Source organism: Mustela putorius, unplaced genomic scaffold, assembly GCF_011764305.1.
Source record: "Mustela putorius furo isolate JIRA1106 unplaced genomic scaffold, ASM1176430v1.1 tig00000145_pilon_pilon_pilon, whole genome shotgun sequence".
NCBI lineage: Eukaryota > Metazoa > Chordata > Mammalia > Carnivora > Mustelidae > Mustela > Mustela putorius.
The window spans coordinates 18,824,087-18,851,111 of record NW_025421294.1 but is presented as its reverse complement, the minus strand read 5'-3'; the positions used below and the strand labels follow the sequence as shown (position 1 = coordinate 18,851,111).

Sequence of the window (27,025 nt, the reverse complement as noted above, 5' to 3'; positions counted from 1 at the left end):
TCTAAGGAAAAATATTTCCAGCATTGCTTATGTACCTGGAGTTTACTCATTCAGTAAACTAGGGATCTGCCTGTAAAGAGACAGGGGTGGGGGGCTGGTGTGAAATGATAAATGAAGGTGTTTGATTCAGAACCTTGAGACCAAGTTAGATCTGAGTCTCATTCAGTAATAACAGCAATAAAAATTAAAATTTTTATACCTCATCTAACATGGCAAGCAGCCTAAGCACATTACTATCTTACTTCATTCTCACAACTGACCATCACCCAGTGAGGTAGGTTCTCAGGAACCACATTTCACAGACAGGTTAACTCAGGCTCCAGAGGTTCAGTGGTCACACAGCTGGTGAAGGGCAGGCAAGGAATTTGTACCCAGGTGGTGTCTGTTCCCCATGCCACGTTGTCTTCAAAAGGGTGCCTGTGTCAGTTCCTCAGCCATGGAAGTGAAAATTTGGTTAGACTGAATTACAGAAGTAGTAAAAACCATCTGTCCTAGCATCTCCTAGCATCCAGTAGTACCATGGGGGCACTCAAACCATCCTGAATGGACTCCTCAGTATGCGTACCAGCAGGCAGCAGCCCCTCCACATCTAGCCTTAACTATGCAGAGAGCAGTATGCATTCAGCAGTGCCGTTAATTTGCTGGGCCAAGGTAGTCACTCTCATTTGTGATCACCTCAGAGCAGATGGAACAGGGCTTTTCAATTGTGTTGCCAGATGAATGGTAGCAAGGGAAATTACATTTAATCTCCAAGTTGCCACATGGATACATCATATAGCAGAAATGGGAGCGGTATATCTAGATGAAAGCTACTGACATAGAAGCTATACTTTTTCTGGACAACTGCAGAAGGTGGAGCCAGAAGGATTAGAGAGGACCAGCGACCGGGTCTTGTCCCCTTTAAAGTTCTTCCAAGAGGGGCGTCTGGGTGGCTCAATGTATTAAGCATCCAACTCTTGATCTCCGCTTAGGTCTTGATCTCAGGGTTGTTTGAGTTCAAGCCCTGTGTTGGGCTCCACGTTGGGGCATGGAGCCTACTTGAGAAAAAAAATAATAATCTTCTAAGAGATTACAAAGTGACATAAAAAAATAGTAATCTCCTAAGAGATACAAAGTGACATTTATCACCGATTTTTGTCTCAGATTTTTAGTACTTACACCAAGGTGTTGAAACATGTTTCTTGGAACAGTAATTCTTAGACTAAGTGTGCATTTGAACATTTTAAGGAGCTTATTAAAAATACAGATGCATGATCTCCTCCTCCTCCTCCTCCTCCTCCTCCTTGGTATATTCTGAATCAGGAGGTCTTGACTAGAGGTCAGGTGTCTGTATTTTTTTAAAAATAATTATTTATTTATTTATTAGAGAGAGAGAGCAGGGGAAGGGGCAGAGGGAGAGAGAGAGAATCTCAAGCAGATTCTACTCTGAATGTGGAGCCAGACATGGGGCTTGATCCCACAGCCCTGAGATCATGACCTGAGCCAAAATCAAGAGTAAAATGCTTAAGGAACTGAGCCACCCAGGCACCCTGGCATCTGTATTTTAAAGAATGCTTTGCTGATGCTAATGCTAGCTAAAGTGAGAGACACACAGGCTTGGGGGGAAGGGCAAACAGTCAAGGTTGCTCATTTCTGTCACTACCAGAACATCTCTTTGACTCTGTTGAGGTTTGCGGCAGCCTGGTGTGGTGTTGGAAAGCAGGGGTTCTGCAGTCAGGCTGCATTGTTTCAGTGCCATCTCTGTCACCTAGCAGCCCTGAGAACTGGAATGCATTACTTTCCCTTTCTGAACCTCCATTTGCTCATCTGTAAAATCAGTCACTAAGAACAGCTTCCTTGGAGGGCAGTTACCATGATTAAGTAAGCCAGTGTAAGTGCATGTCATGTACTTGATACTGCACCTAGAACTTAGTAAGCACCTAATAAACATTAGCTACAATTGTGATGGTTATCATCAGACTATAGTTTTACATTACATTTTGCTAAGGAAATTGCTCCCCCTCTGGATCCAGCAGATTCCAAAAAAGAGGCCCATATGTGAGAGGAATGCAGAGTCACGTGGCCCCAGAGAGAGCTGATTTGCTGCTTGAATTCAAATACACCAGCAGCTGGGATGAGTTGTACAGCATTGCTGGGGCTGGGAGGTGGGAATAGATTCTTGGGCTTTGTTTTAACACAGATCACACTAACTAGCTGCTGGGATTATAGCTGTCATTAATTCTTTTAGTGCATTTAATTCATCCTGGACCCTCTCCCAGACAGACCCAGTGAGAGGTTAAGAATTCAACTCATATACTCATTTGTGTCTTCCTTGTTGAAAAATAACTGGGAATTCATATTATTCAGAGGCTTATATAATGCCTTTCTCCAAGTGCTCAAGGCTGCAGCATGTGCCTGTTCTCAGGTTTTGCCTCTGCAGATCCTGGGTACTTTGGACACACCTGTTTGTTTTGGCAGGAGACACGTTTATCCACATGGATTCTTACTGCCACACAGACTAAGGTATTATGTGGCTCTTGGCTTAATTATACTTAGTTACCATATGTGACTGAAAATGACATAGTTGATGTGGCCATTTAAAAAATGATGCCCTGGAAAGCTAATGGCAAGAAAAAAGTTCAAGGTAGATCATGAAATGAAAAAAAGTATATTACGGTCTTATGTGTCTGGCTTTATCAGTTAGTAAACAAAACAGGTAACTAAATATTGTTTTGGTGTTATACCATTCTGTTAAAAGAAAATATATATGTGTGTATTTTTCTATGTATAGAAAAACAACTAGACATTTACACAACAAAATACATATAGAATATTTTTATGCTTTTCTGTACTTTCTAAATTAGAGAGGAATATATATTTATTACATATTGACTGATTTTTATATTATTAAAATCAAATGGCCTTTTCACACATTTTATATACTATCTCAAGCCCACTTTGCAGTGAGTCGTGGTATAAAAATAAGTAAATATATAATTTTTTCTTTTTAATGAGCAATAATGTAAGCAGTCTATAGAAGTCTCCCTCACTCACCTGGGAACCAGAGACTTAAGGAAGAACATCCCTACTAGAAGGCAAGTTCTCAGATGGAAAAGAAGGCTATGTTATAAGTAGCAGAGTATGTATTTAACTCTGATCGTTTAACTCCCTCTTCAGCCATTAGGTAGGGGTATGTTTCTACATTGTGGTTTTTGAAATGGTGTTGTTTCGGGGATGGGCTTCCCTGTTGTGCCTCCGTGCCTCTTTCCTGTGAATCATTTCAGCCCTGGGCCAGCTGCAGTGATTCCCCGTTCCCTCATGAAATCCAGTTTTATTGGCATTTTTTCCCCTTTGCAAAGAGAAGGGTTTTTTATGAGCACCATGGGAAGGAAGTCAGTCAGTCACTCCACATGGTACCAAAATTCGTAGTTTTTTTGAAGACAACCTGCCAAAACTTCTAATATTATGTAGTATGTCCTATGGTCGGAACAACAATTTGACCACATTTTTCACTTATCAATTCACTGTTTAGTCCGTCATCGTCCAAACTGTTTTTTTAAGACTCTTTTTTGAAACATTGCCCAAACTGTTTTTATGTGCCCAAACACATTGCTCAAACTGCTTTTTGAGATTATTTTTATCATAGGGACTGACGCTGGGTCAAACGAAATCATTCCACCTCCGATTTTAGCGTGGCTTGGCACGCCACTATTATCAGGAACGAAAACTACAGAGAAAAAAAAATACTGCTTCAGAAAATCTGTTTCCAAGCTTCTCATGTACTTGGGTGTTTCCCAGAGATGGTAAACTCAGAAATTGCTGTGCACTCATCATTTTTTATTGCAAAATTCATTAAGCTGCCATTCTATTATCATCCTATCTTGTCAAGATGATACATTACAGACTTCATTGCAAAACTTTAATAAGCAGGAGAAAGTACACCTCTCTCCGTACCACAGCAAGGGAAAGCCTCTGGGTATTTTGCTTTTGTCTTAATATTTTTTGTCTCAAGCCTGTGTCTTTCCAGAACTTCCGTCAGTCTGGTAACTCCCTTTCCTCCCTGTTTGATCATGTAGAGAGCATGTTCCCTCCTTAGGGCTCTGTGAGGCATCATGAGCTGCTGTTAAAGAACATTTCTCTTCCCTCTTTTTGACAGCTAGTCTCAGACATCATGGAAAGATGATGTTAGTCCGTATTCTGACGGACGTCCGTGCGTGGTGGGAAACCTCCCCTGAAGTTACGTTGCAAGTCTGTGTTTCCTATTTATCCTCCACTCTAGGTATTCAGTGGGCTAGAGTGTTGAGGCTTGCCGAGACATGTGAATTCGGTTTGGTTCTGCATGCACATTCCTGGCCTTGTTTCTGGGTTCTGTGATAAACAGAGACCCTGCCTTTTGTATGGGGGTGGAGGGCGGGGTGTGGGGATGGGGAGGGATTGTCATTAGAGTGAGCAGGAGTCACTTGGTAAATAAGGAAAGTGAAGTTGCTTAGCTCCCAGATTTCCATGGCAACCCCCAGAACAAGTACAATATCACCAAAATTATTCTGTGGCTTTCTTTTTTTAGTTGCAGTGATTTGGTTGCATAGTCATATTTTTCCACTCCTGATTTGTACAAAAAACACAGACTCTGCCCACTGTAACCATTACTTTGGTTTCAAGGACATTAGTGGTCCCTGTCTGAACCACCTGGAAAATTCAGTCACTCGGAACTACCTCTTTCTGTGCTAGCAGAATACATTTTCATTGCTTATTGTCACCTTATATTTATTATTTGTCTTGTAACCATTCGTGGAGCTTTAGTGTATATTATACATGGGCCGGGTGCCATGAATGTGTGACTGATGCCGACCTCGCAGGTCACTGTAACAGATGCTCGAGGTATTCTGTATGGGCATACGTGCCCCTGCCCTGAGTAGTTTGCATATCTCAGCACTAGCACCACATCTAGTTTATCACTCTTCATAGAAACTGTGTTCATGAAAACATTCATCACTTACCCATACATGTTTACATTTGCTGGGGGATTTATTTTATCATTTCCTTGCTTCTGAGCTCTTGTCTTCTGTGACTAAAATGAAGAGAGTTTCTTGTTGACAAACATGTTTGTAGAAACCAAGCATCCCCACTAACTTCATCCAGTTTAGGAATACTCCTGAGTTGTGGACATTCTTTCTCTTTTGGTCATTTAAGTGGTTCTCTGTGATCCTGTTGCTTTGACTCATAACTGTTGTTGTTTTTCTTATTCAGTCCCCTAGCCTATAATTTCCTTTTCTTCAGCAATGTAATTGTCCTCAGTCTCTTATACCTTCTGATGAGGATGCCAGACCTGGTTTGAATCATCAATGTCTCTGAGAAGTCCAGGTCTGGTATTGGAACAATTTGGTTAATTTATTTTTTTTTTTTAATAATGTTTTAGGCTGCCTGTTCTCTTTATGTTTTGCTGTTAGGGAAAGTACTCATCTGTCCACCTGACAAAGATCCCCCTGTTTGACATTACTGAATCATGTTCTCTTTTTTTCTTAATTCATGCCAAATGCTTTAGAATTTGTCTTGGTATAGTTTACCATACCACTAAAACATGTGAGTTGCTGTGGATTTTACTCTCCACCTCTTCTCTGGAATGACTCTCACTGCCCTGCTCACTCTCAGTAGGGATTGTCAGCATTTCAGCTCAGAAACCTATCTGCCTAGATGTTCTCAGTCTCGCTATTTGTGGTCTCATGTCCAATAAAGCTGTGGTGGTCTTACAGTCCAAGAGTGCCAGGTTTCCAGATTTCCTTATCATGTGGCCCATTGAGTCATACCGGTAAAGAGTCTGACTCTTCAGATATATATTTGGCCATCTTGACTGCAAAACTATGAAATTTTATGATTAATTTTTTTGTTTTTTCTTTTTGGACAAAGACACCTTTCCTTGATCTTGTGCTCTTGTTGTCATTTTGTTAGAGATTTTGCCATATGTATCAGGCCCACAATACCTAAATCTCTATTTAGGTATTGTCAAAATAGAATCTCAAAAAGGATTTACTTCCTAAAAAAGAGTTCTAGTGTCCTCCACTGAATGAAATGCTAGAAATCCTCGAGTTCAGTTTGGGGGTAGCCACCCATTTAATTTTTATGGCCTTTCTAGGCCAGGCAGGATTGGGCTCTCATTGTCCACCCCGTCCTCATTCTTGTGTGGGTTCATTTCAGACAAATGTCAGCTTCCATATGCAGCAGTGTTCTTTGCTTAGCTCATGGAGAAAGCCAGTCTGTAATACTGTAACAGAAGATATGGTCTCAAAAATTTTACCCAAATCCCATTTACAGAATCAGATTCTTATATGAAGTTAGGATTCTGATAAAGTGTTATTATGTAAAGGAAAGCATCTTTATCTAATTTTTTTTCAGTTGTGATTTCAAAGCTTTATCTGTCACATGTTCAATCTTAGGTTGTTCCTAGTCTACCAAGGAAGGTAGACATATGAACAAATAAGTATGTGCAAGTTACTAATAAATATTCTAGTATACATCTGAATAAAACACCTAGGAATTAGTGTAAGGGTGTTCATTATCTGGGAATGTGTTTGGTACTCACTGAGCCTTCATTGAATAGATGAAAATTGAAGAAACTTCCATCTCTTTTTCTAATGTATAGTAAGTCAGGGGGGAAAAAAAGTCCCAATAATATTTTAGAAAAACTAACATGTTTTTAGCAAGGTGTTGTTTTTAACTTACAGAATCATAGTCCTCTTAAGGGCAAGTAAATATAATCACAGGAGAAATATGAGCTGTGGTTATACTCTTGGGTTTCCTATGAATTCAGAGAATTACATCATGCAAAAAAGTTGGCTTCCGACTAGAGTTAATAAAACTATTCACCGCTCCTTCCCTGGGAAGCAGAAATTGTCTTCATTGAACCCCAGAGAAGTATGTTGCGTGCCCTTTCCTGTATGGTGGTTTTGGGCTTCTCAGTCTTTTTCAGAAATCTCAACATGAGTATTTTGTGCAAAGGAAAGTTTGCACTGATTCATACTGGTAAGTGGCATATCCATTTTCTCAGTGATCCCCTAATTATGTAATTTTAGAGTTGTTTTTCTTCCTGATAGCAAGTTCCCATTCAAAGTCCTTGTTAGGGGACGCCTGGGTGGCTCAGTTGGTTGGACGACTGCCTTCGGCTCAGGTCATGATCCCGGAGTCCTGGGATCGAGTCCCGCATCGGGCTCCCAGCTCCACGGGGAGTCTGCTTCTCTCTCTGACCTTCTCCTTGCTCATGTTTTCTCTCACTGTCTCTCTCTCAAATAAATAAATAAAATCTTAAAAAAAAAAAAAACCAAAGTCCTTGTTAGTTTGCCTACATCTGGGTGCATTGTACTCTTTTGGTTTCTCTTTCTTTGTTGTTCCTGTTTGGAACTTAAGCTCTTGTAATATGAATGGTTCCAAATCCCAGGAATTAAGTTAATAATCTACTTTTTTCAAAATCTACTTAAGAGTTGAGAAATCTCCCAATAGCCTCATGGAGTTTTTGACTCTTCTATAGGATTTTAGCATGGCATAGAGAATTTGCCAAGATATTAGGGGTGTTGGGGTATTTGGGGTTGTGTGTGTGTGTGTGTGTGTGTGTGTGTGTGTTAAATGTAAAGATTACTCTAACATCATTGCATAAGCATGATAAATTTTTATCCACATGACTAGTACAAATGGAAAAGTTTTTTTTTTTTTTTTAATTACATCACCCCCTTTATTGCCAGAAGAATTCAAATATCACCCTCTAAACTACCATGTCAGTGAGTCTAGTCTGTCTTAGGGACATGGTATATCTCCAGCTTGTTTCAAAGGTCCAGTGAGGAGTGACCCACATAGGCTGGGTTTCCTGAGATGTGAATTGATTGCCCACTGCATCAGCTGATTTCATTATGGTGTATCTGTAATGAATGTGGGACAAGAATGACATTCCAAGTCTCTGCTATTTTGCTACAGCAGTGTTCCTGTGCCATTTAGCTAAATTATCCCAAAAATGTTTTCTTCAGCACATGGTTCCAAGTTTTAAAGATGGAAAGAAACAGAAAGCTCTTGACTTTGAACAGTCTTCTGAAGTTTACAAAATGCATTCTTGCATATGAACCCACTTGATCCTTATGAACTCCTTGAGCTGTGCAAGGCCGTTCTCATTCTCCCCATTTTGTAGATGCATTAGCCAAGAAACAGAGTGAAAACTGCCTGAGGCCACTCAGTCAGACAGGGGTGGAGTCTTGAAGAGAACTCAGGTTTCCTCCCTCCACGCTTAGTAATACTGTTCAAGCATTAATGTGACTACGTAGACCATGGACTCGGTTTTTTAATATACAGACAACTCTGTAACCCTTATAGATCTATTATTTAAAGAACTAACTTGAAACTAGACATCAGCTACATGGAGCTGGAGGCAACCCAGGAGGGATTGTCTTGGGAGGGGTCAGGAGTGTAGACTGCAGAGTCAATAAGGATGTTGATGACCAAGTAGTAGATATTTTATGGTGAGGTGCTATAGAGTTGGAGGTAGGACAGGGTCTTGACAATTAAGACCATATTGGGGACAGGAGTTTTAGAATAAAAGGTGAATGTTGCAGAAACCAAAATACAAGGGCTCTCTGAAGGCTACTCTATGTTCTGCCCATCTACCAGTCATAAAAGAAGACACAAAATTTATGGTGCAGTGGTAGGGTCACTCTTTGGAAAATGCCTGGTCTGACCCTTCAGGCTGAGCAGAGGTGGGTTTGCTCCAAAGTTGCAAGTCACCTGTTCGTCTTCCTTTCAAACCTGTAAATCTTATCTTTCCTATGTCTTCATCTGAGCTTTGCTGAGATCTCAATCCATTCTCATTATTGGTAGATTTTTATATATGTTGAAATAAACTATTCCTATGAAATAATAGTAATATGGGGTTTTTGGCCTTATTTTTCTCCAGAGGAACAAAGAAACAGCATCATCAACTCCAGTTTGGAATCTGTCGTCTCATCAAATGCAAATAGCATCCTTAATTCCAGCAGCAGCTTACAGCCCAACATGAACTCTAGTGACCCAGACCTGGATGTGCTCAAACCCATCCGGCCCAACTCACTGTAAGTACGATTTCTGACTGCCTTCCACGGTAGGGCTTTGCTCAACCATCCCGCCCGGACTTTATGCTCTGGCCTCATCTGACTTTGAGCCTTGTGCTGTGAACATGATTTTAACCTTCTTTCTAAATGAAGAGCTTGGCTAGTTTGTTGTGGATTTTTTAAGCATCATCATCTCAGAGGGGAATCATTATTCTTAACATACTGCTTCTTGGCCTTGGTGATCTTTGATTTACCCTCCTACTGAGATGGCTTTGGTGATGGCTATTGACTGTGCTGGCTGCTGGGCATGAAAAGCGATTTCTTTTAGTTTTATAAAACATGCAGGCACTGTAGCAACTCAGGAGATCAGTAGCCAAGTCTGTTTCACTCATTTATGTTGTCTTGGTTTCCCTTCTCCCTAATGATGTGGAATATGTCCAGTGCTACCTCTGTGTCTACTTCTAGAAAGAAAAGCCCTCCAGTAGCCCTTATAGTGTTCAGATCCTCAAACCTTAGCATAACTGTGATGACATACCAGAGATTAGAAAAGAGAAGAACCTTTGTTGCTTCACCCTTGGGTGATAAGCACCCATAGCTGAGACAGGCAGCTTGGGGCTGCTTGTCTAATCCTCCACAGAAACTAGATTCACTGTGCTAGGGCCAGAAAGTCCTCCCTTGTGGTTTCCTCCCACACTGCTTAGCATGCTTCTTCAGACCACCAAATAAATCTTGTCAACTAGAGTCTTTGCAGAAAGAATGTAAGGCCATGACCAGAACAGCTGGACTCTCGGGCTGCGGTTGTATAAGACTTCGGAAGAGCAGAATTGACTTCGCCTTTCTCTAGTGAAAATAGTTCAAAGTTCAGCCACAGATTGTCTTCAGGGCAGTCATTTTTCCTGCCCATCTCCGGGTGGTGATTGTGTGGTTACACCCTGCCATTCTATCTCTATAAGATATTTACAGATCTGCAAAATGGGACCAACAATTTTTTCCTTAGAAGAAACTCAGGGATATTAAGGCATAGGGGGAGAAGAACTCTAAAATGGACTTAGGGAGTACTTCTACTGCAAATGAAAACTGTAACATAAGATGAAATTATGTACTGGGAAAACTCTTTTTGCTTAAGGGCAGTGAGTCTCTTCTGCTTCTCCATGGTGAGACTTGCGTATGGAGTCTCCATCCCTCATTGTCTGGCTTTGTCAAGCACTCCTTTACCTGCTTTCCTCGACTTAAAGAAGATTCTGGTTTCTTTTATATCTCTTTTTTTATCCCCCATTTTGTTTAAACTTCTGTATCTGTCAGTTACTGATGTTAATTGCTGCTCAGCATGAGCAAGGTTGAATTTCTAGCCCAGGTTGCTTACTGTCCTCTGATATTAGCCAGCAATACCATTTAATGGTCTTTAATTCTGGTGGTTTTTTTTTTTTAAGATTCTATTTATTTATTTGAGAGAAACAAAGTGAGCAAGAGAGAAAGAAAGAGCAGTGGGGAGGGGCAATGGGAAAGGGAGAAGCAAATTCTGTGCTGAGCAGGGAGCCCAGTGTGGGGCTTGATCCCAGGACTCCATCCATGATTATGACCCGAGCCGAAGGCAGATGCTTACCTGACTGAACCACCCAGATGCTTACCTGACTGGCCCCTCTTTCATCTTTGTTTTTAGCAGCTGGGAGCCCCCTGAGTTACCACTGAGTATGGTATGTCTAAGGAAGCTGCTTTGGTAGCTAGATGATACAAAAGAGGGCAGTGTCTTTATTTATTTATTTTTGTGATTTCATTATTTTTCAGTGTTCCAGGATTCATTGTTTATGCACCGTACCCAGTGCTCCATGCAATACATGCCCTCCATGCAATACATGCCCTCTTTAATATCTAGGCTCACCCACCCCAACCAGAAACCCTCAGTTTGTTTCTCAGAGTCCATAGTCTCTCATGGTTTGTCTCCCCCAACTCACTTCTCCTCCACCTCCCTATATCCTCTGTGTTATTCCTTACACTCACCAAGTAAGTGAAACCATATGATAATTGACTTTCTCTGCTTGACTTATTTCACTCAGCATAATCTCCAGTCCCATCCATGTTGATACAAAAGTTGGGTATTCGTCCTTTCTGATGGAGGCATAATATTCCATTGTATATGTGGACCATATCTTCTTTATTCATTCATCTGTTGAGGCATCTTGACTCTTTATTCAGTTTGATGACTGTGGCCATTGCTGCTATGAACATTGGGGTACTATGAACATTTGGGGTAAATACCCACTAGTGCAATTGCAGGACACTGTCTTTTAAACAGGTCCTAGAAGAGGGGACTTGAGGTTTTTGTTTTTCAGTTGCCTAGATGTGATTTGTTTTACATAAGACACTGGGGGTCACTCTGCCAGTGACCCCCATCCATAGGGACCGTCCTTGCCTGCTCCAGAATTTGGAGGCTTCCCCAGGGCAGGAAGAGTGATGCCAGGAACAGTTGTACTTTGACTTTCAAGGAAAGTTGGAGGTAGGGTAGTAGATATTGCCAAAACGTCTGCTGTCCTTCCAGGCTGAGTGAACACCTGACTGCCACCTGTGAGTCTTGAACCCCAGGCTGCTCCTGAGGCAGAAGGAGTGCTGCTGCTGGCACTGATGCCAGAGTTTGCCACAGCCTCACCGAGGCCCACCCCAAAGGCGCCGTGAGCTCTGGGGGAGTTTTGCCGACCATTTCTGAGACCCAAGGCCCTGAATGCGCCATATCCAAGTTTATGCCTCCCTTCTTTTTTCTGCCTACAGTTGCTTGGGTGGGGCATTGACAGAAGCTAGGTGGTCCTGGGAAAGAGACGCTGCAGTATTTGGTTATAGAAAACGAATTCTGAGAGGTCTGGGAACACAGTAAGCCATGGTGACTGGGCTCAGTCACAACCATTGGAGACCACTGGGGTCTCAACCTCAGTACTGGACACTTTCATTCCCTCTATCATTGTTCACTTTGACTTACACAGAGATCCTTGAGTGGGAATACTTAACGATGCAGATGAAAACAGAAAACACAGTCAGATGGTGGGGGATTATTATTACTTTGATTATTAATTGGGCATGAGGTAGGGAACCAGTCACGAGAAACAGTCCGTTCTCCTTTTTATTTCATTCATTTGTTTTTCATTGTTTTCAAAATAACTGGAGTGGTCATTACGATCATGTAACCATCTTAATGAAAGGAACATGCTTTGTGACTCAGCATCCTTCGGTACTTTAGAGACCACAGTTTGCTGTCTCATTGGTAAATCTTTCCTAATTCGCTAAGGAGATCAGGACCCTCTTGTTTGTGTGGGCATAATGCTAAATTGGGCATCAAAATTAGAGATGTACTGTTCTGGCCATGGCAGGGTAAGGTTGCAGGGTTTCCATTTTGGCAGGTCCTCAGCTGGACTTCCTAAAGCGTAGCCATCCCTCTTTAAGATCAAAGACACTTGGTAAGTCCGGACCAAAGCCCAGGTAGTCTAAAATTGTCAACAAATATTGCTGACCTATTTTGTGCCCAGATGTCTGCTAGGCTACCAGGGGTAAATGAGAACAGGAGGATTCCTGGCCTCGCCACGAGTTTGTAGTCTGGCTAAGGAGAAAGGACAGCGGTATATGGCAGTGCTAAATGGGATTTATAGCTCATAAGTGGTTTTAGAGTTCACCAACCATTAACTGATCATGTTGAGTACATGCAGCAGTCAGAATATTGGAAAAAGTGGATAGTGAAAATGTAAGGTTGGTGTTAAGATTAAATAGATTAATATGGATGGATGAAGTTCATAGCAGGTGAGGCAAAGATGATCCACGATGGAGAAAAACAGCCTACAGACAACACAACATATGTGTTGGTAGAGGGGAAGCTTCTTTCCTCCCCTACCAGTACCACTAAAAAATAATAATAATAACAACAAACCACATTTCTTTCTTTACTTATTTATACAATTTCTATACCCACTGTGGGGCTTGAACTCACAACCCCAAGATCAAGAGCTGCTTGCTTCACCAACTGAGCCAGCTAGGTGCCCCCCCCAATTTTAAAGTATAAACCAACCTTTTGTGCTGAATAACTAGACATTTACATGGGAAAAAAAAAACCTAGATATAGATTTGACACCTTTCAAAAAATTAACTTAAAATGGATTCTGGACTGAAATGCAAATGCAAAACTAGAATTCTAGGTGATATAAGGGAATCCATAGGTGACTGTGGGTTTTTCAATGACTAGGTACATGATCCCTGAAAGAAAAAATTTTTAAGTTGAACTTCACTGTGGTTAAATCTTGTGCTCTGTGAAAGACATTATTTTTTTTAATATCATTCTTTCTTTTTTTTTTAAGATTTTATTTATTTATTTGACAGAGAGAGATCACAAGTAGACGGAGAGGCAGGCAGAGAGAGAGAGAGGGAAGCAGGCTCCCTGCTGAGCAGAAAGCCTGATGTGGGACTCGATCCCAGGACCCTGAGATCATGACCTGAGCCGAAGGCAGCAGCTTAACCCACTGAGCCACCCAGGTGCCCCTGTGAAAGACATTATTAAGAGAAAGAAAAACCAAGTCCAGAATAAAAGAAAATATTTACAAAACTCATATCTGATAAAGGATCAGTCTCCAAAATATGCAAAGTACGCTTAAAATCCAATAATATGTAAAAAACCCAATTAAAAACTGGGCAAAAGATCTGGGTAGTCACCTCAGCAAGGAAGATATTTAGATGCAAATAAGCATATGAAAAGATGCTCAACATCTTGTGTCATCAGGGAATTGCAAATTAAAACAATGAGATCTCTCTGTACACCTATTAGAAGGCCTAAAATAAAAAACAGTGACAACACCAAGTGCTGTAGGATATGGAACAACAGGAACTATTACGCATTGTTGGTGGGTATGCAAAAGCAGACACCCATTTTGAAAGATGATTAGGCAGTTTTCTACAAAGCTAAACATAGATAGATTTCTCATACAACAGTCCAGCAGTCATACTCGAATATGTTTACTCAAATGAGTTGAAAACTTAAGTTCACACAAAAACCTGCAGCTTTATTTGTTATTGTTATTTATTTGTTATTGTTATTTGTTATTGCCAAAACTTGGAAGCAAACAAGATGTTCCTTAGTAGGTGAATGGATAAGCTAACTGTGGTACATCCAGGCAATATAATCCAGTGATAAAAAGAAGACAGCTATGAAGTCAGGAGAAGACTTGAATGAGGCTTGAGTTCAGACTATTAAGTGAAAGGAGGCACTGTGAAATGCCACAGCATGGTGTGATACCAACTCTACGACATGCCGGAAAAGACAAAACTATAGACTCAGTAAAAAGATGAGAAGGAAGGGTGCATAGGTGGAACACTGGGCATTTTTAGGGCAGCAATACTATTCTGTATGACACTGTAATAGTAGATGCCAGATATTATTGGTTTTCAAAACCTATAAAACCAATAGAACACAGAATGAATCCTAATGTAAGTAATGTTAGTAAATGTAATATTACTAATAAATGTACCTCACTAATGAAAGATGTTAATTACAGGGGAATTTAGGCAGCAGGGAGAACTAACTCTGAGTTATTTTGAGCCATTTTTCTGTAAACATAAAACTGCTTTAAAAAATTACTATATTTCCAACTTCTTTTGAAAAGTTAGAAGATTTGGCCACCCTAAATCTGTGTGTTACATGATAACAAGTGATGTTCTCCACGGTGGCTATCTTCTCACAACTGGCCTGCTTCACTCCTTACCTCCTGGCTATAGGCCTATGATAGATGACATATGGCCAAAATCTTTGTAGCTCCCATGAAGAGATGGAGTCCTTGGATCTAGGCTGGCCTTCATCTCCTGCTTTGATTTGGCCAAAAGAATGTGGTACAAATGATACCATGTGTAACATCCAAGTCTAGGCCACAAGGCCTTGCAATTTCCCATCTCATCTTCCTAGAATCTAGCAGCCATGTAAAAAATCTAGTCTAGTCTCCTTCAGCATGCAAGACTATTGGAGAGAGAAGCTCAGCTGTCCCAGCCATGCCCAACCCTGGACCACTCGTCAGTTGAATGCAGCCACATGAGTAAGTCCAGGAAGGACTAATAGAAAAGCTGTTGTTCAACCCACAGATCCATGAGAAATAATACATAGTGGCTTTTTAAGCCACTGAGTTCAGGTCAGTTTATTCAGCAATAGTTAAATGACATAGGCCTCTGCTTTTGTGACCTCAGAATCCTCAAGCTGCTGTGGGAGGGGGCAGGGTTGCCTGGGTAAGGTGGAAAGGTAGGAAAGGCTCTCACCATAGAGAATGGCAGCATGGACACCAGCTTGTCAATTTTCAGAATCTTCTTTGAAAGCAGATGACTCATAAGTGAGATTCTAAGAAATTAAGAAGCAAAACAAAACCCATAGCTAACGACTGAGGCAATCAGAAAGATAGCTCAAACAGAGGCATGGAAAGCAGGAAAGCCAAGGTTTCACTCCTGGCACCAACATAGACTGGCTGGTACCCGACCTTGGCCTTGAGTGCGCCCATCCCCTGCTCCCTGTGCTAGAAGAAGTGGGTCTGACCTAAAGAGTGCTTAGAAAGGACTGACAAAATAAAAATCACTCTCCACTCCACAATGACCAGTGGAGTTGGCCTTGTGGAAGTTAGTGATTTCTGGAAGAAATCTGGAAGATTTCTTTCTGGAAGATAGTGATTTTTAAGAAGGAGGTAAACAAATGCAAAGAAAAAAATTAGGGGACATCCCACTTGGGACATAAAATACTGTAGTAATTCCCTCAGGTTAAAAACTACTAGGTAAATGCTTTCTTCAGATTTCTGGGGTAGGCTTATTAAGATGGAAAACATGCTAGGAGGATGGAGGATGATTATAGCCATGGGAGGAACCCAAGCTTGGAGTTCTCCCTGCCTGAGTGGTCCCCACCCCTAAAAAATAAATAACTCACTGCCCAGTAGCCCCATAAATAAAACTAATTTTTCTTGTCCTTTCCGCTTCTCTCTCTCTCTCTCTCTCTTTCACATACACACACGCATTTCCAAGTTATTTCTGGTGACCTAAAAGATGTGCACATGCCAAATGCTTTCAGACTATGCCAGAGTCAACCGTTCTCTACCTCTTAGTGGCCAGTGAGAGGCAAGAGAATAGTCGCTGAAATTCAGAGGATAAACAAGGCCTACTTCCAGGCAGCGTTGTTTCTCTGAAGCACTGTTGGCTCCTGAATTTGATTCAGCTGCTCTCTGATAAAATCTGGGAAAAACATTAGAGGTATCTCCAAAATTTTACTTGTGTTTTGCTTAGTTCATTCAACATTTATTCAACAAATACTATTTGAACACCTACTGTGGGCCAGGCATTATCCTAAATGCTGAAGGTACAGGGATAAACAAAAAGAGTTTCTGCTGTAGTTCTTTCTGCCTTCTGTTCTTTCCCCATCTATAAAACAGGAATTACACCTTCTCAAAAAAAAAAAAAAAATTATACCTCAAAAAAAGTTGGGAAGAGTAAATGAGATCATCTTTCATTACCTCATATGTTTAGCACTGTGAATCTGTGAAGAGCAGTTAATTTTGTTGTGGGGGGCCTCTTGTCCTCCTCCCTCTCAGAGATTCCCTTTCTCTCCCTCTACCCTCTCAGCCTTGGTATGTCTCTCTTGTGTGCAGAGAAATGTCCCAGGCTCTTCTCCTTACCTTCCCCCATGAGCTTCCCACCTGGAATCAGAGAATCCCAGACTGGACCTATCAGTTCAGTCATTGAGTTATCAGTGAAAAGGAGGAACTTCTCTAGGGGCAGGTGCTACCCCGCTTTAAACCAAGACCAACTGGGGACTAGGCATGCCTATTGCTGAACAATTTGGAAACGTCCACGTCCCACACGGTTGAGCTGTGTGCATAGCTGTTATTTACTGAGACCAAATGAATCACAAAATGCATTCAACGGTGATAATAAATGGAATTTTTTAAAAGTAATTTTATCTCCTCTAATTGCTATTTCATGCCAAAAGAGTTACACCCAAACAGGCAATATGCTTTTACTACAATGATCTTGATTTGTCATTCTTTGGAATGCAGGGATTTGAAAGAGGAAGTTTTCCTCTGCGGTTGAATCACTTTTCTGTGGAGGAGGATCTTTCCTCTTAGACTGAGGATTCTGATTCTCACCCACCTCCAAGCAGAAAAGGTCTCTTCTGTTTTGCCTGAAAACTTGATGGCATTCCTCACCTTGGGAAATAATTTGAAAGTAGAGTTATTTTTCACAAGGAATCAGTTGCCTCTTCTCATTCCTCCTCATAACCTCTATGGTTCTTCCAGCCAGCTCGTTCATGGTTGTTTCTTGGACAAGCCCCAAGCCATCCCTCTTACACGTCTGTCTCCTAGGGCCACCATGGCCACAGTTCCTCCAAGTATGCCCCCCTGGCATCTTCAGAGCTTGTCACTGATGCATCCTGTGTTCTTGTTTTCTGAGTGGCTTTCTGTCAGCTTTTCCCATTCCCTAGCCAAGATCTCCTTCGCCAGTCAGGAGCTCAGCTGGCCTCCCTTGGTTGAGGGTGGAGATTCCTTCCTGATGACCCATCTGATTTTTATTGGATAAATGTGTTTGGTGATTAGCAGGGATTTTTTTTAACATAAAAATTGCTCAAGGCAGCCCTCACACTTCATGACCCAGCAGGATTTCTTTCCCAAGCACCAGGGCTGTCAGTGGCACTTGGATCTCTAGCCTGTCAGCAGAGGGGGTATGGGAGGAGGCGGGGATGGGACACTGTTCAAGGGCTTAGCCGCATCCCACATCCCTGTTTTCCAGCAGCGTGGAAATCGCAAATGGAAAAATGTTTTCCTTCACACACATTGTTGTTTTCTTTCCCCCTTGATGAGCTAACATCATAAAGGGTCTGTATTTTTTTTTGTAAATGAGTTAATATTGCTAAATAATGTAAAACAATTATCCAAATTTATCATGACATACAGTAGATGCTAAGTAAAGTCTTGGTTTTTAATTAAACATATAAATAAATTAAGGAGGGCACGTATTGCATGGAGCACTGGGTGTGATACATAAACAATAAATCTTGGAACACTGAAAAAATAAAATTAAAAAAGTGTATTGTGAATTTAGCTGCCCTCAACTGCATTATGCCATTGCATTTTATATATATAAGTAGGCGTTAGGCATTTGTAAATCTTGAATTTTTTACTGAATCTTAAGGAAATAGGCTTAATATTTTGTGAATAGCTTTTAGCACTATTATGCCTGTAAAGGGACTTTGAAGGAACTTTAAAATGACATTTTTCTCACTTAAAATTAGATTAGGAATTGTTTCTCTGCCTACACGTATACTTTGTGGGAATCTCATTGGTAGATTTAGATCCTAAATCAAGTAAATTAAAGTCATATTAAAGTACTGCCTTTTAAACCTTTTAGTCAGTCTGGAAGGCAGATACTTACTTAGCCAGGAACACATTTGTAGTTGGAAACAGCCTTAGGATCTTGTTTTTAGCTCCGTCTCTGCATTAAGAATCTCCTGTACCCTTCCTTTGGTTCCAGGTACACTGGTCTTCTAGGCAGGTCTTAGCCAGTGTGGTGTTCTCAGTGTGCTCCCTGTGCCACTGTCATTGGCATTACCTGGGAGCCTTTTAGATCTATACTTTCTCAGGCCCCACTGTAGACTTACTGGATCAGCCCCATTAGAGGAGAAACCCAGTCCTCTGTGTTTCAACAAGCTCTGCAGGTGATTCTGATACATCCTGAAGTCTGAGAACCATAGGCATAGTGCATTAAATGGGTGTACTTCCATGAGAATAAAAACAGGATTGACCTCACTGTCATGCTTTCAGGACCAAGTCTGTATCATCACTGGCACTCTGTTTGTTCCTGCATTGCTGATTATAGAGGGCCTTAAGAGCACCCTGTCCCTGGTCTTTGAGGTTAATCACAACATTTGAGGCTGAGGACTGATGGGTTTGCTTCATAGAGGAACCCAGTTATCTCACCAGGGCTACACTTTTCAATGGCCCACAGAAGCCAGCCTGCTGCTTTGAAAGTGCCTTTCCCGTCACAAATCAAGATAAGTTGGGTGCATCAGTTAAACCAATAGATGTTTTTATTGAGCACCTACTGTGCTTGAAACAAGAGATGATCAAGACCTTTGCATTGACAGGAAAACAGCTTGGAAAGTGCTAGATGATCATCAACTTGTACAGGATATTTGAGACTTCTAAATTGGCACTCCCCAAACTGAGGCAGGAAGAGGGCGGGACAGGTGCGGAAAGGCAAGAGCTCTCAGTTGAATAAAGTTCCACAGATACTTGTCTAGAGGACTTTTGTGCCCTTCATATGTCCCTTATGAATTCAAAAAGGGCATGTGTTATGCCACATTTCCTAAATGTATATTTGACCTTAGAACATGCTCTTTACAACACTTCTCTTATAGTATCATAAAACAATATTTCGCAGTTGAGGAAAGGCTTTTCCAAATGAATACTCTACTTTTGAGGGGGGAAAATGTATTTCTCATAATGGATGGCATTATGGTAAACAGTCATTCAAGAGAACAGATGCAGTTTATATATAAACTTAGGGATACAAATAGCTCTCTGAAGGCTGACGTGGGTTCTATCGTGTACAAAAAGCTTTTGAGATCTGGTGTAGGGAAAAGCCCATGTGGCCTGGTAGTGAAGGTTTGGCTCTGCTATTCCCTAACTGTAAAATTGGACAAGTTATTTGTCCTCTCTGAGCTAAACCTCTTTTGTGAAATGGTAACAATAATAGTAAAAATAATCAGTAATAAGACCGTTATCAGGGTTGTTGTGAGGGTCAGATGAGTTACTGCCAGCAAAACTGACCTGGCTTACATTAAGTGGTTAATAGGAATTGGGTTTCTGGGGTGCCTGGGTGGCTCAGTCAGTTAAGTATCCGACTCTTAGTTTCAACCGAGGTCATTTTCTCAGGGTTGTGTGTTCTAGGGCCACATCTGGCTCTTATCTCCGTGTGGAGTCTGCTTGAGATCCCTCTCCCCTTTGCCCCTCCTCTGCTCACCTACACATGGGCTCTCTCAAATAAAATCTTTTTTAAAGAAGGTTCTCTTTTTCACTAAGCAAAAATTGGTTTGCTCTTAGACTATCCCCTTAACCAATGAACAAATCCTTAGTATTGATTTCTTTTGGTTGTGGCAGTAGACACTCAGTGTTTATTTTTGTTTCTTTGATCCTGGTGTGACACAGAGCAACCCACATCAAAACACTGAGATAATTTTAAAATAAAACACCTAGGTGGTGCAGTCGGTTAAGTGTCTGACTCTTGGTTTCGGCTCAGGTTTTGATCTCGGATCATGAAATCAAGCCCCTTGTCAGACTCAGGACTCAGCACATAATCTTCTTGAGATTCCTCTCTCTCCCTCTGCCCACACTCCACACTCCTTCCCATCCCCCACCCCCACTCACTTGCTCACTTGTTTCCTTGCTTCCTTGCTTGCCCTCTCTCTCTCTCTCTCTCTCTCAAATAAGTAGATCTTTTAAAAATAAATAAATAGGGGCACCTGGATGGTTCAATGGGTTGAGCCTCTGCCTTCGGCTCTGGTTGTGATCACAGCATCCTAGGATCGAGCCCCACATGGAGCTCTCTGCTCAGCAGGGAACCTGCATCCCCCGCCCCCTGCCTGCCTCTCTGCCTACTCGTGATCTCTCTCGCAAAAAAAAAAAATCTTAAAAAATATAAATAAATAAATAAAGCACCTAAAACTCAGTTAACTACAAATAACAGAATACACTGAGGATTAGTAGCTTTAAGCTGTTTGCACCAAGTCAGCAGGTTTAGGTGTGTACTCCCCCACAGAGTTCTGTCAAGCCATCTATCTACTCTATTGTTTCTCTGTTAGGTGGAGCCAATTGGAACCATAGTAATTAGAGGAGAACCTAACTGCAGTCTTAAGTTTTCACTGGGGGATAATTTAGCCTCAGGAATTTCATTCCAGCCTGTGACTCTGTATAAATTTGACTGTCATTATGACAAAAAGAAAGAGTTTCTGAAAGCATTCTGAAATTCTGCCTTTCAGTCATTCATTGTATTTGCTCTAGGAGGTTCTCTTTTCAGTGCCTATATGCTTCTTTCTCAAAGAAGCAGTGGCGTTCTCCCCAAGACATTGTTTCAGTGCTCACTGTAATAGTCCTTACAAACTGAACAGGTGATGGGGCTGTGTCCAGGCTGCTGTCAAAAATGCTCCATAAAGGAATAAAAGAGCTGCTGTATGGACTGCCCCATTGCATCTTTTTTGGTTTTTTGGTTTTTTTAATTTTTAAAATTTTTTAGAGGGCACTAGTGGAGTGGGGAGGGGCAGAGAGAGAGGGAGAGAGAGAATCCTAGGCAAGGCTCCATACTTAGTGTGGAACCCAATGCGGGCCTTGCTCTTACAACCCTGACTGAGATCATGACCTGAACTGAAATGAAGAGTCAAACATTTAACCAACTGAGCCACTCAGGCACCCCACCCTCTTTTTGCCTTATGTGAAGAAGTTTTGCCTCCAGAGGGAACCAAGATGATATTGTCCATAAGGAAATAAAATGCAAAGATGTATGCCCAAGGATGATGCATTAGAACCATAAGTAGAAACATCACCATGAAAATAGCATAATTCAAGGAGAGTTTATTTACGAAGAAGGAGAGGGCGGGGAAATCACGAGATAGTACAGTAAATCAGGGACAGTAGCACCTAACCAATAATCCTTAGGCTGGAGGAAAGTGGTTACCACACACAAAAGGGGAGCGAGGTCTACTGAGTCAGCACCTTAAAAGGAATGTTGGTTAAGGAGTTCGGTCAGGGGCAGGCATCTTCAGAGAGAGACAGGGAAATAAATACCTTGGCTGTCTCCTTCTTCCTGCTCATCTCATGCCAGAGCTCCCCCTTAGTTACCCCAATAGGGAGCCAGAGGAGGCAGGGGACCTCGTGATGTAATCCATGCTGGTTAGCTCCCAGAGAAGAGGGCAGGAAAGAGAGTGGATGTTCTCCAGCACAGATGGACATTGTAACACCATTTATAAAAGCCAAAGAGTAGAATCTGAAGGGATGACCATCAGTAAAAGATGGGCAAAATACATGTTAGAGTAGACTGCTACCCAGTACAGCAGAGAAATGAAGTAGTTTTATATGTGCTGGTATAGAACAACCTTCTAAGGTACATTGAGGAAAAAGCAAGGTACTCTGGTTCTCAGCCCAGGCTGCATATCAGAATCACCTGGGGAGGGGCAGCTGGGTGACTCAGTGGGTCAAGCCGCTGCCTTCAGCTCATGTCATGATCCCAGCGTCCTGGGATCAAGTCCCACATCTGGCTCCTTGCTCAGCAGGGAGCCTGCTTCTCTCTCTGCCTCTCCCTGCCACTCTGCCTGCTTGTGCACTCTCTCTGACAAATAAATAAATAAAATCTTAGAATCACCTGGGGAACCTAAAGTAAAAAAATGTCAACCCCCCAGGCTCCTTTTCTGGAGCCTCAGAGTTCATTGGTCTGGGGTGGTGTCTGAATTTTGGTATGTTTCTTAAACTAACTAGGTGATTTTGATACCTAGCTAGATTTAAAAACTGCCTGTGTGCATTATATGCTCCTATTAATATATAGATATCTATATATATCTACAGATGTGTGTACATATTTAATATTTCTGTAAGTTACAGGGGAATGAGTCTATGTGGTAGTCGCTGATAGAGACAGGGCAGTGGCCTTTGGTGGAAGGGAAACTGATTTCCTTTCAACCCTACCCTTTTGTTGTGTTGGAATTTTTTTAATGTGTGTGTGTATGGATTGTTCAGTTTTGAAAATCAGAAATAGATTAGCTCAGTCTTAAAATCACCATTTTACTTTTTTTTTTTTTTTTTTAGTTGTGGGGTACATCTTTGTAAGGATTTTTTTAATACATGTGAGCTTCTTTTTTCCAGTTTTATTGAAAAATAATTGACATACATCACTGTGTAAGTTTAAGGCATTCAGTCTGATGGTTTGATTTTTTAAATATGGAATGCTTATGATTTGCATGTCAGGGGCCATGCTAATGTCAGGGGCCATGCTAATCTCTGTATCGCTCCAATTTGTGGTGTGTGTGCTGCCAAATGGAACACAAGAATTTTTTTTAAACTTTTCAAATTTGTTACATCCTTAATAACTAAGGATGTGTGTAAGATTCTGTTTGAAGAATAAGACTTATACCAAGAACATGTTGCTTTTGGTGTGTTTCAGTGAAATCGAGTCTTGAATTATTCTTTCAATGACCACATGACTCTTGTCCAGGTTGGTCTGCCCAGGGCTCCAGATCAGTCTAGAAAATGGTAACTCGGAGACAGCTGAGGAAATTTGTCTCAGGGAACTAAGTAAAGTATTTCCAGTTACATCCCTGCATCTGGCCTTTTTTCAGGTTTCTTACTAATTTGAGAAACCCTAACTTAGGAAAAACCAGAAAGCCATTTTTTACATTTACTCATGAACTCCCCCACCATTTCCTAAATCAACATTATGAAATTTAAGTAGTTTAATTTTCTTGAGCTATATATAGTTCTTTAACCTGATCTTCATCTGTCATCCTCCATCTGCTCTCTCCCCAATTTCCTTTAAAAGCCCCATTTTAAAGCAAAATATATGATGAAAAAAACTTAACTCCCAACCTTTATAGAGGTACACTAGAGTTACTCAATAATAATTAGCAGTTGCCCTGGTAACCTCAGACACGCTGCTTAAATCACCTGTATTCCTCACTATCCCCCGCCTTCTAGCCAGTAAGATCACCTGCTTGGTGCTAATGAGAAAAAGAACGATTGAATAGTTTTATAATCCTGTTTAGGTTCTTCTATAGGAGTAGGAGAAGTGAAACTGTTTGTGATTAGACACACTGAAAAGAGGGTTTTTTGTTTTTCAAATGACTAAAGCAGTGAAATAGAGAAATCATCTTAGATTTGCACAAGTTGGCAAACTTAATTTTGTTCACCACTGTATTCACAACCTTAGAGGATGTAAGCAGGTACGACTTGCAGATTAGAATCTAAGGGTCACAACACTAGGATTGTAATGAGGATTGACATGGGCAAGGCTGTCATCATGCCATGTCAAACATCCCTGGCTAGAATGGCTAAAGTCCACTAATTTCAGCCCTTGAACTTGAAGAATAATGCTTGAAAGCTGGAAAATCCAAATCTGAAGCACAAGAGAAATTTCTTATCTAAAATAATGTGTTGACTTCAACTCTGTCTTGGAGGAAACCTGTATTCTCCCTTAACTTCCATACACCGTGCCTTACCACACAGACTTCATGATGGGAGCGCCATGGAAGTCTTTGCTTCCTCTGGGGGAGAAACAGCCCCCACCCCCTCACACATCCTCTTTCCTATTCTTCTCTTGATCCTTTGTGTGAAAGTGGAATTAGAGGAAATATGTCCTTAGTCATCCCATGGCAGCATTTACAATGTGCAATTGTCACAATGAAAATACACTGGCAGGAGATCAAGAATCAAGAAGTGGAGTCATGGGAATCCTGGACACACTAATCCAGTAGAGACAGGATCCACATGTTAGTAACTGACATGGCCAATATAATCCTTCCAGATAGTAGTTAGACCCAGCACTGTCCCAAGTGAAGACTACACCTGAATAATTACCAGAAGAAGAACACCCACCAACTGCTCTTGCGTGACCCTCTAACCTTTCTTGAATCTCGGTGGAACACAGACTTACCTTAATCTTACGTATTCCTTTGGTATATGGCACCACCAGTTGAATATTTGCTGCTGTGGCCTTCCTGCACCCTGGAGGCCTCTTGAACATCAGCACTCCTAGTCGGCCAGATCTGACAGACAATCCCTTCCCTGTCAGTTAGCAAACACATACTGAATACCACATATTTAAGACACTCTTCCAGGTACTAGGAAAGAGATGAGCAAATACTTTTCCCTCAAATCTCTTAAGTCCAGATGGTAGAAATCAGATCTAGATACAGGGAGGGGAGTGTTGGTGCCAGAGCGAGACTGTTTTTAAGTAGTAAATGAGTGGCTTGGTCGTTCACTTAAAAATATTTATGGTTGACTGAATTGTCTTTGCAATTTATGTTGTATGGGCAGGGTTTCCAATAATCTCCCTACTTCATCTTCTAGAGCTGCCCTGAAGTTTGTAATTTCCTTGTCTGCCTTGGTCCAGCTTATGGAGAGTGGGGGAGGAAGAATTGTAGTTTTATGACCCAACTTTTTTATTCTGTTAGCGAGAAGGCTCCCTATGGCTTAGACTGCCAACTGTCCTTGGGCTTAGAAAACAAAAGATGGTGGAATGTTCCAAATATTTGTTTGTTGGCTTGTTTGTTTTTACCAGAAGTCTCTATGGACCTCACATTTAAGATGCCATAAAATTTAAAATTTGGACTGTAAGAATGATGGAGAGAAAAACATATTTGAAGGAATGAAAAGTTGGAATTTGATCTCATTTGGTTATGTTTTGTTTTTGAAGCCTCCCCACCTCCAACCAGAATTTCTCATTAGGACTCTTGTACTTTTTTTTATCCTCCCAAACAACTAGCAGTTTACAAATACTTGCTACAAAAATCTTAACACTTTCTTGTATAAAGCCCTACACCAAATATCCTGTTCTGTTGAAATTTAACTTGAGGAATTGTTTTCTGAACTAATGTGGAAAAGGAAAGCTCTTGAAAATTAGTTCTTTAAACTCTGAATCAGAAGAGCCAAGAAAAGTAGGTGAGCCGAGACTATGCTTTGCATAGTGGGTCAAGAGAAATTTTGCTACCACATTTTCACGCACAGCCAAATCTCTGTGTAGGGGTGCAGGCTCTTTTTTTCTAGCTCTTTGTCTATAAGGAAATTCTAAATTCCCTCTTCTTCACAAACAAGTTATTAAGTTCTGCCTTTAATTTCAGCATGAGTCAATTAGGTCATATGCCCACAAGCAAGCACTCTGGTTCATCATTACAAAGGAAGAAACTTTTCCTGCTGTATTTTTCTTTACACACGTGACTGATTTTTCCAAGTTCTTCTTCCTCTTGCAGAAATGTTAGCTTCTGGTGTTTATTCTTTTCAAGGTACAATTCACTAACCAATTCCAGTGGCAGTACAAAGGGAGGCTTAACAGAACCTAAGTTGAATTGATATTTTGAATACCACTTGATCTGAACTGGGCTCTTAAGAGAGCTCTGATAGCAGTAATCTGAATACTCTTGTTGAAAGCCAGCTTTGCGCCTTATTCCTCACCTTGTTTCTCCACCAAGTTAGGCACATCTTGGGAAGAATTAGGTCTCTATGTACAAAACCGTCAGTAGAAACCTAAGATCCTCATCAAGAATATGAATATGTAATCAGTATGTCGGCCCCCTCCCCAGAATAGGAGAGCAATTTGATTTCAAGCAAAATACTCTTATGTGCTGCCACAGCCTTGGGCTTAACTTTTACTCCAGATCCATCAAGAAATGCAAGAATTTGTAGTAAAGAAGAGAAGGAAGATACTTTCTCTGCTCAGATGATCTGACCTGAGTCTTGCCAACTATAAAGATGTCCCCCTTTTTTCCGGAGAGGATATGACCCTATAAAGACAAATTTCAGCAAACCCTGGGTGGCTCAGTTGGTTGAGCATCTGTCTTTGGCTCAGGTCATGATTCCAAGGTCCTGGGATCAAGTCCTGCATCAGGCTCCTTGCTCAGCAGGGAATCCTGCTTCTCCCTCTGCCTGCCACTCCCCCGCTTGCTCAGTCTCTCTCTCTCTCTGACAAATAAATAAATAAAATATTTAAACAATAAATAAGTGACTACTTTCCTGTGCATCACTGTGGGGCTACCTTTGCTCCGTATAATAGCTGTGAGATGGGAATGTGTGTCTCTGCAAAGCTGGGAGTAGAATCAGAACTCCTAAGGGCCGTGCTTTGGTTTTGTTGAGCAGGGCGTGGAGACTGAAATTTCTGGAGGCTGGGTAGAGAAGAGGGAGGAGAGATGACAGGGTTGTCACTAGGGGAGGAACTTTGAGGGAACAGAACTGTCTAAAAGGAAACCT

General features: G+C 41.3%; 1 protein-coding gene across 5 annotated transcripts in view; it reads left to right on the top strand.

The window, feature by feature from the left end:
* ARHGAP26 (Rho GTPase activating protein 26) overlaps positions 1-27,025 on the top strand; it is a 437,396-nt gene that overhangs the window by 353,717 nt on the left and 56,654 nt on the right. For all 5 annotated transcript variants that reach the window (XM_045075346.1, XM_045075348.1, XM_045075347.1 and 2 more), the window contains exon 20: positions 8,906-9,059. In XM_045075346.1, coding sequence (XP_044931281.1) covers positions 8,906-9,059 — 154 coding nt within the window. The remainder of the gene's footprint in view (positions 1-8,905; positions 9,060-27,025) is intronic.